General features: G+C 44.8%; 1 protein-coding gene across 3 annotated transcripts in view; it reads left to right on the top strand.

The window, feature by feature from the left end:
• The first annotated feature begins 8,574 nt into the window (after window positions 1-8,574).
• The window catches only part of LOC122471382 (CGRP receptor component), a 43,422-nt gene continuing 42,077 nt past the window's right edge, over window positions 8,575-9,919 (top strand). The window contains exon 1 of one of the 3 annotated variants that reach the window (XM_043559892.1): window positions 8,575-8,962. In XM_043559892.1, coding sequence (XP_043415827.1) covers window positions 8,955-8,962 — 8 coding nt within the window. In that variant the 5' untranslated portion in view covers window positions 8,575-8,954. The remainder of the gene's footprint in view (window positions 8,963-9,919) is intronic. The other 2 variants (XM_043559895.1, XM_043559894.1) reach the window with 2 other exon arrangements.

The raw sequence follows: 9,919 nt of genomic DNA, 5'->3' as shown, positions 1-9,919 counted from the left end.
CATACATACCTGGTGTTGAGTATGCAGGAGACCGCCTGAAAGAATGGTGCGAGGCTTGACAAGAGCCCAATCTCGCTAGCTCTTCATGGAGACAGCTGTTGGTGGCCTAGCCTGGGTGGTGGACTCACTCCTGGCAGCACTTTAGAAGGACTCAAGTGGCAGTTAACTATTCTGGAGTACACTTTATGACAGGTTCTAAGAGTCAGAGGAGCCAGGGTTGAATCTAAGCCACAATGCTCCTTGAGTGTAGCCTCAGGTAAGTACTTACCCTCTTGGAGGTTCAGTAAAAAGGGAATAATGATACCCATGCCTTGAACATTGAGTGAAGAAGAAATCATATACATATAATGCCTGATTTATGCTAAGTACTCAGTGAATGGTAGTTGCCATTATTAATAAAGGAAGGCCTAGCGGGCCAGGATGATGCTAGTTTGAAATAATAATAATTAGGACAACTATTTATTCAGTGCTTTTCACTTTCAAGGTACTTTATGTGCATATCAGTTATCTATCACTGTGTAACAAAACATCCCAAATTACAAAACAACAACTGTGATAGTTATTACTTTTGATCATTCTGGAGTTTGAATGGGCTTAGCTAAGAGGTTCTGGCTAAAGGTTTCTCATACAGTTGTATGGACCTGGGGTCATTTCAAAAACTTCTTCATCAGTTACAAGTCTGATGCCTGGGATGGGACGATTCAAATGGCTGGGGACTGCAACAGTTTGTATAATTGTATGATCTCTCCATGTGGTGCCTCCAGCCTAATGGTGTGAAGGTAGATACACTTCTTATGGGGTGACTCAGGACTTTAAAACCCACGTCCTGAGAGAGAGTCAGATGAGAGCTGCATAGCTTTTTCTGCCCCAGCCTCAAAAGTCATGTAGTGTCACTTTCACTGCCTTTTTTTTTTTTTAATTAATTAATTTATTTTGAGAGAGAAGGAGAGAAAGTGCACATGTGCTTGAGAGCAGGGGGGCAGAGAAAGAGGGAGAGAGAATCCCAAGAAGGCTCTGCACTGTCAGCACAGAGCCTGATGTGGGGCTCCAATTCACGAACTGTGAGATCAGGACCTGAGCCGAAATCAAGAGTTGGATGCTTGACCATTGAGCCACCCAGGTGCCCCCCTTCCACTGCTTTCTATTCATTACAAATGAGGCACAAGTCCAGGCCATATTCAAGGTGGGGGGAATTAGTCTCCAGCCCATGAAGGAAGAGTGTCCAAACAATTTGCAGACATGCTCTAAAACCGCTGCATGTTTATCATCACATTTAATCTTCTTAGAAGGTAAACACAATTATCGCTATTTTACACGTAGGGAAATTTAGAGGATTAGATGCTTAGAAGATTAAGTGACTTGCCCCAACTCATAAAGTTACTAGGTGGGGCAGACGGAATCCAAACTAAGGCCAGCAGTCTGACCCTAGAATCTGTGTTCTTTTTTTTTTTTCTCCAAATTTTTAAAATTTATTTTTTTTATTTATTTTTAAAAAAAAATTTTTTTTTCAACGTTTATTTATTTTTGGGACAGAGAGAGACAGAGCATGAACAGGGGAGGGGCAGAGGCAGAGGGAGACACAGAATCGGAAACAGGCTCCAGGCTCCGAGCCATCAGCCCAGAGCCTGACGCGGGGCTCGAGCTCACAGACCGCGAGATCGTGACCTGGCTGAAGTCGGACGCTTAACCGACTGTGCCACCCAGGCGCCCCTAAAATTTATTTTTGAGAGAGTGTGAGTGGGGGAAGGGGAGAGAGAGAGGGAGACAGAGGATCTGAAGCTGGCTCCACGCTGACAGTAGTGAGCCCAATGCAGGGCTTGTACTCACAAACCATGAGATCATGACCTGAGCTAAGGTGGGATGCTCAACTGACTGAGCCACCCAGTTGCCCCTAGCATCTGTGTTCCTAATCCCTATGCTATGTAAATCACACTAGACAAAAGATAGAAAATATGTGGGATATTTGTTCATAAGCTCTCTTATGTAGTACTTACTAAATACCAGCACTTTTCAGAGAACTGTATAAGTTTTAGAGAACTATGTAAGCCCAGGTCTCAGGCTTAGGTTGCCTGGGCTGGGAATGGGGGCTCACTGACACCAAGGAGCCTGCAGAAAAACATTCCCTACCAAGAGTGCAGAGTGAAGGCTCTGGCTTGGTTTAAAGGCAGAGAACTATGTGTTACATTATTTTTTAAAATTAATTAAGGGGCACCTGGGTGGCTCAGTCGGTTAAGCTTCCGACTTCGGCTCAGGTCAAGATCTCACGGTCTGTGAGTTCGAGCCCCGCGTCTGGCTCTGTGCTGACAGCTCAGAGCCTGGAGCCTGCGTCAGATTCTGTGTCTCCCTCTCTCTCTGACCCTCCCCCACTCATGCTCGGTCTCTGTCTCAAAAATAAATAAACATTAAAAATAAATTAAAAAACAACAACAAAGGGAACACCTGCGCCCCTATGTTGTTTTAAATAAATAAATAAATAAATAAATAATAAAATTAATTAATTCAGGGGCTCCTGGGTGGCTCAGTCGGTTGAGTATCTGACTTCGGCTCAGGTCATGGTCTTGTGGTTCCTGAGTTCGAGGCCCATGTCGGGCTCTGTGCTAACAAACAGCTCAGAGCCTGGAACCTCCTTCAGATTCTGTCTGTCTCTCTCTCTCCCCTTCTCCTGCTCATGCTCTGCCTCTCTCTGTCTTTCAAAAATAAGTAAATGTTAAAAAAATTAAAATTAATTCATTCATCATGCATTCATTCATTAATGAAACTTACATCAAAGTTAGCATATAGAGCAATAATGATTTTGGGAGTAGAATCCAGTGATTCATCCCCTATGTATAACACCCAGGGCTCATCCCAACAAGTGACCTCCTTAATGCCCCTTGTCCATTTAGCCCATCCCCCCACCCACAACTCCTTTCCAGCGACCCTCGGTTTGTTCTGGTATATATATACCAGATATATGGAGTATGGAGTATATATGGAGTATTACTTGGCAATCAAAAAGAATGAAATCTTGTCATTTGCAACAGTGTGGATGGAACTAGAGTGTATAATGCTAAGTGAAATTAGAGAAAGACAAATATTATATGACATATGACCTCACTTATATGTGGAACTTAAGATACAAAAGAGATGGACATAGGAAAAGGGGAGGAAAAATAATATAAAAGCAGGGAGGAGGGCAGAACATAAGAGACTCTTAAATATGCCTTACATGCTGACTGTCCCTGCACCTGGCCCCACAGACTCCAGCATCCAGGGAATGAAAATAAACTAAAGTAGCCTAAAACATCTGCAGCAATGGTGTCAGGTAGGAGGCCAAGCCTCAGCACCTGGGGACAATTGCACCTTGCTCTGCTGCCATCACTGCAACAAGTTCAGTGGCAGCCATAAGAGAGGGTCCCAGAGCTCTGCCTGTGGTCACGTGTGTGTGTGCATGTGCACACACATGATACCGTGAGACACCTGGATCTATCTAGGAGTCGTTTGAGGGATTTTTGGGATTGGGGACAGTGAATAAGCAAGACAGTCTGCATAGAATAAAGGAATTGTATGGGAGTTTATTCATTTTTCATTGCTGCTATAACAAATGCCCACACATCTCCCACAGGTTTATTATCTCATATTTCTATAGGTTAGAAGCCTCACGTGGCTCTTACTGGGTTAAAATTAAGGTGTTGGCAGGGCTTCAGTCCCTTCTGGAGGCTTAGTGGAGAATCTGTTTCCTTGCCTTTTCTGGTTTCTAGAGGCAACCTATATTCCTTGGCTCATGGCCCCTTCCTCCAGCTTCAAAACCAGGAAAGTTGCATCTCTTGGACTCTTTTTCCATCGTTACACCTTCCTCTAACTCTGTCAACTGGGAAAGATTCTCCTCTTTAAAGGGACCCATGTGCTTAGGTTGGGCCCATCCAAATGATTCTGGATAGTCTTCCCATCGTAAGATCTATAACCTTGATCACATCTGTAAAGTTCGTTTGGGCGTATGTGGTAACATATCTTCAGGTTCTAGATGATTAGGGTTGGGGCATCTTTGGGGGACCATTATTCTGCCTAGCATAAGGAGAGACTCCAGGAAAATGCCCTCGAATGGGGCTGGCCCACCCTCCAAATCGTGCACTGCCATGTTACTCATTTTCTTACTCACTAGAAGCCTTTAACTCTACTCATGTCAACTGTTCCAAGGTAAGGTGGGTAGTGAAAAGCTTCATGACTTTTCCAAGAAGGTGGACAGGATATCCACAATAAGGGGAAGTAGATGACATCCATACATCATCATATACTTAAAGCTTTCTTCATTCAAAATCTTATTTCCTTGCTTTGGATTTTTGGGAGATAATAGATAACATTTTTTTTCACGCTTGCCATTTGCCAGATGCTATTCTAAACACAACAGCTCTGTAAGGTAGGTACTGGATTTAACTCAGTCTGGGTGGCCACAGAGCCCACATCTATAACTACCACACATGACTGCCTTATTCCTGTGGGTCCCCAGGAATACAACCCATGATTAGAAGTCACCACGGGTCTACAATTCCTGCTCCGGAGATGCTAAAAATGATCACAACCTCACTGGGCTTTGTCAGTGTTTCCTTCAAGGCCTTGACCATAGGCAAACCTTCTGTGTTCATCCTCATTGCCAGCTTGAGGGTCCAGGACTGTTCAGACAATGGACAACAGCCATTTCAGCAGAGGACTGAATACTGCATGGGATTTGCCTCAGAAGAATGAAAGTTTCGCCTGGCCTCTCTCCCCTACACTTTCCACTTTGGTGCATCTAAAGTATCTAGTGCAGAACAGGGAGGCATCCCAGTTGTTGCAGGTCCTAAAACTGAGAGGTAAAGTTGGGGTAGTGCCGGTGCACATGGGTGTTGGGAGTTGGCCAGAGAAGAGGGAGCACCCTGGCTTTGACACGTTGTAACTTGTTTCTGAGCTTCACTTTCCTCTGTGTGAAATGGGCTGATCATTGTACTTAAGTCTGAGAATTCCTGAGGGAAGTAAATGAGAGCATACTAATGCACACATCCTCATGGAATCTTGAGGGGATTAATTAGCACACCCTTGTGAAGAACTGAGATCAACTTGGTGGCACCTGGTAAGCACCAAATAAGTCTTACTATTCTGGACTCTCCCTGGGTGACTTAACCTCAAAGACTTCAACCTGAACTACTTACACCTTCAAAAGTTTTTGCCAGTTTCCTTCTGAGCTCTAGACCTAACAGCTCTGTGTTCAACAGGACATTTCCCCATGGAAGACACACAGGGCTTGCTCATGCTCTGGGCCTTTGTATATAGTACATGGTCCTTCCTAAAAAGCCAGCTGTTAAGAAAAAAAAAGCCATTTTCTAGGTTTTTATACTTTGGGTAGTGAAGAATGAGACTCCTTATGCAGTCTCAAGTTAGGAGAGCTACAGGGAGGCCCTGAGTGGGGACAGGCTAGGGAGGAGTTTCAGTCATTGACTAGCCCAGCTTTGTTGGCTGGATTATTTCATTGCACAAGGTCCTTTTGGGCAGCCTTCCCTTGGGAGAAAGGGCCTCACTCCTGATTACTTGGCTGCCCTTAGAGAATAGGCAGAGTGACTCCATATGGTCCTCGAAGTCTTAGGGTGGCTTCCCTTGGAGAACCTGGAGCTTAGCTATTTTATCATGGAGCCTTCAGAGGTACTGACCCCTCTTCTGTGGGAGCCCATCCCTGAAGCCTTGGCTTTGGGTACTCCTCCCCACAACCAGCTCAAACACTCCTGGCTTTGAGACGCCTCTTCACCTCATTAGTCATTCTCTCCTCTGCTTCATCGCGTCTACACACTGTGTATTATAGTTGTTGATGTCCAGAGCTGGTTCCCCAACTAGGCTGTCAGCTGGCCAGGGCGGGAGGTGTGGATTATTCATATTTGTATCATCACCACTAAATGGGCCATCGCTACATATTTGCTAAGTGAATACACAGCAAGCATCGTTAGTGCTGCTTTGTGGGGCCCACTGGCCTTAAAGAAGTTACAGGGGACCCTCTATACAAATAAGACCAGCTGGGTCTAGGGAGGCATTTACTTACCTGCTGATTTTTTAAAGTAAATTAGTTGTTTTTAAAATAATATTTTAAAAAATTTTTAATTTTTTAATATATTTTTGAGACAGAGAGAGACAGAGCATGAGCAGGGGAGGGGCAGAGAGAGAGGAGACACAGAATCTGAAGCAAGCTCCAGGCTCTGAGCTGTCAGCACAGAGCCCAACGCGGGGCTTGACCTCACAGACTGTGAGATCATGACCTGAGCTGAAGTCGGATGCTTAACCGACTGAGCCACCCAGGTGCCCTAAAATAATATTTTTTATAATTTGAAAATAACATGTGCATTGAAAAACATTTTTGAAGTTCTGAGTGTGTAAAGTTAAATGCTAAAAATTCCTCTTATTTCTCTTCCAAACTAACCCCCACAGGCAAATACCAGTAAAACACTTTTTTGACAGCTTCATTGAATACAAAATTCAGATACCATACAATTTGCTTATTTAAAATTGTATATGCAGTGTTTTTTGATATATTCACAGGGATGGACAACCATAACAACATAGTTTTGGGAAATTTTTATTTCCCCCAGAAGAAATTCAGTGTCCATGTGCTTGCTTTGGTAGCACATATACTAAAATTGGAAAGTTCAGTGTCCATTAGCTGTCACTCCCCATCCCTAAGCAACCACTAATCTACTCACTGTCTGTATAGATTTGCCATCCTGGACATTTCATATAAATGGAATCATATAGAATGTGGTCTTTTGTGTCTGGCTTCTTCACTTGGCATGTTTTTGAGGGCCATCCATGTTGTAGCAGGTATCAGTACTCAATTCCTTTTTTGCCATAACACATTCTATTAACCAATCATCAGTCACTATTAACAATTTAATACACCTCCTACAGTTGTTCAGATGGCCTGAATTTGAATCCCTAGTGGACAAGTTCCTAGATGACTGATCTTGGGTAAATCATAATGTCTTCAAGCCTGCCTCAGTTTCCTCAATATTAAAATTTGAATAACAAAAGAATTACCCCAGAGTGTCATAGTTGTATTGTCACAGTAATTAATATTTGCTGAGCACTTACTATGTGTCAGGTACTTTATAAAGATTACCAAACAGACCTATGATTTACATAAGAGGGAACTGGGGTTAGGAGAGGTTAAGTAATCTCCCAAGGTCCAACAGCCTCTAAGAAAGTGATGGAGGCAAACAGAATCACAGGCCATCTGACTGCAAAGCTTGCACCATTAACTGTTAATGTAATGGAATAACAAAGTGCTTAGTAAGTGCCTTGCAAAGAGAATGAATTTAGCAAATGATAACTGATACAACTATAAAAAAAGCAGAAAAAATTAGCAATTGACATCTCATTAAAAAAATTTTTTTTTAATGTTTGAGAGATAGAGACAGAGCATGAACAGGGGATGGGCAGAGAGAGAGGGAGACACAGAATCTGAAACAGACTCCAGGCTCTGAGCTGTCAGCACAGCTGATGCAGGGCTGGAACTCACAAACAGCAAGATCATGACCTGTGCCAAAGTCAGACACTTAACCGACTGAGAGCCACCCAGGCGCCCCATACATATCTTTTTTTTTTATGCTTATTTATTTTTGAGACAGAGAGAGAGCAAGCAGGGGAGGAGCAGAGAGAGAATCCCAAGCAGGCTCTGCACTGTTAGCACAGAGCTGAATGCTGAACGTGGGGCTTGATCCCACAGACCATGTGATCACGACCTGAGCTGAAATCAAGAGTTGGACACTTAACTGACAGCCACCCAGCCACCCTGCAATTGACATATCATTTAAAGACACTTGCTATTGTTAATATTTTGGCTATTTCCTTCCAGTCTTTAAGAACTATTTCAGACATATCCAAAGTTTAGAAGATAATGAACCTTCTATGTCTGTTTTTTTTTAAGACATAAAATATAGTACATTAGGTGGCTCTACCTCATGTGCCCTTAGGTATTTTTTCCCTGTGCATTTTTCTTTAGATTATTAGAGTAACACCACATCATTTTCTATCTTTTAATTAAAAACCCTATCTTAAGCATTTCCTCTAGCGTAACAAATATGCTACATGATTTCTCATGGTCGTATATATAATACTGGGTGGCTGAAACATGATGTATCAATTCCTCATTGATGGATATTCAGGCTATCTCCCTGAAAAAAATATCACTACAAAACCACCTTTCTTCAAGCATCTGATAAGTCCCTTTAGATAAATTTCTAGAAAGGCTGGAAGGTCAGAGTCTTACCCTTACAGCTTTTTAAAAAATGTTTATTTTTTTATTTTTGAGAGAGTGCGAGTGAGCGCTAGTAGGGGAGGGGCAGAGGGAGAGGGGGTCAGAGGATCCAAGCAGGCTCTGCGCTGGCAGCAGAGAGCCTAAAGAGAGCTCGAACTCAGGAACTGTGAGACCATCACCAGAGCCAAAATCCACGCTTAGGGACTGAGCCACCCAGGCACCCTTACAGTTGTGTGTGTGTGTGTGTGTGTGTGTGTGTGCGTGCGCGCGCCAAATAGCTCTCAAGAAGAGTGATAACGAGAAGGGAGGCTGAGGGTTTTTCACTTTTTAAGACGTTTTATTCAATTACAACATACACAAAAGTGGACAACTCACTGAATTTTCAGAAACAGAACACACGGCGCCACACCCAACATCAGGATCATGAAACAGAACATTTCCAGCAGCACAAAGCCGCCTTGCGCTTCCACCAGGCGTCCCTCAACAGTTTCAAGCCCCGCAACATGAAGTGCACAGAAGTCTGGCTGCATTGAGGTCTCCGGCCCGGTCCGCCAGGTTCCCGGCATGCAGCGCGGCGATCCCGACGTGCCCCGCGGCGCGCGGAGCCGGCTACCCGGTGCGCTGTGAGGAGGACGGAAGCGGTGGCGGCGTAGCGTGAGGCTGCGTGTGTGCTGGCGGGCGGAGGCGACAACTCGGGGTCGACATGGAAGTGTAAGTCATCCAGGGCGCGTTCCCGGGCTCGCGCAAGTGTCCACAGCTGGGGACGGCTGGGTCGAGGGGAGCCGAGGGCGCGGGCTTGTACGAGCGTGGGGGGGGGGGGGTGGTTGGGGAAGGCTTGGGGCGGGAGGCGGGGAGGAAAGGGACCCTCGCTCTGCCTCTCGGAACCTTCGACCCTACTCCCACCCTGTGCTTGGGACGCGGGGCCCAGCGTGGCTTGGCCTGACGGTCTATCAGTGTGCCTGCTTCCTCCATCGTTCATATCCTAGCGTGACCTGGTTCCCAGTGGGGAGCTCAGCCCGGTGTTCCGGCGGGGACTTAGAAGGTGTGAAGCCCTGAGTCCGCCCTGGGGGTACCTGCAGGAGAGATGGAGAAGTGCTGGATTAGAGTTTGGGGCTTACCTTGGAGAGCCCTAACTGGGAAGAAGGCCTCTCCGAGTTTGGCCTTGCAAGGGAAGGGGCGGGTTTTCTGGGAAGAAGGAAGTACTGGAGCTAGGACTGGGACCTCAGAAACTTCTTCGTGTGTATGATGTTTGCTTGTTGTGCTGCGTGCAGATGAAGTTTTTTGCTGCTGCTCTGCATGTGGGTTTTTCCATGGTTCACATTAACTTGTAGGCATACCCATATCGTGTTCTCTTTGGCATTGATTATTTAATACTCACATTTTCCTTTGTGTTGTTTTGCTTCATGTTTAATGGTCATGTATACTACTATTTTTCAGATTTTTAGTAACCACAATTATATATATGTAACAAATGAAAGCTTCGTGAAATAATACTTTTACTGTATTCAGTACACTGTTATATTGTTTCTTATTAAAAAAGAATGATGGGGCACCTGGGTGGCTCAGTCGGTTGGGTATCTGACTTCAGCTCAGGTCATGATCTCACAGTCTGTGAGTTTGAGCCCCGCGTCAGGCTCTGTGCTGACAGCTCAGAGCCTGGAGCCTGCG

This window comes from Prionailurus bengalensis, chromosome E3 (genome assembly GCF_016509475.1).
Source record: "Prionailurus bengalensis isolate Pbe53 chromosome E3, Fcat_Pben_1.1_paternal_pri, whole genome shotgun sequence".
Classification (NCBI taxonomy): domain Eukaryota; kingdom Metazoa; phylum Chordata; class Mammalia; order Carnivora; family Felidae; genus Prionailurus; species Prionailurus bengalensis.
The sequence above is the reverse complement of the archived record's forward strand: the minus strand, read 5'-3'. Positions and strand labels throughout refer to the sequence as shown.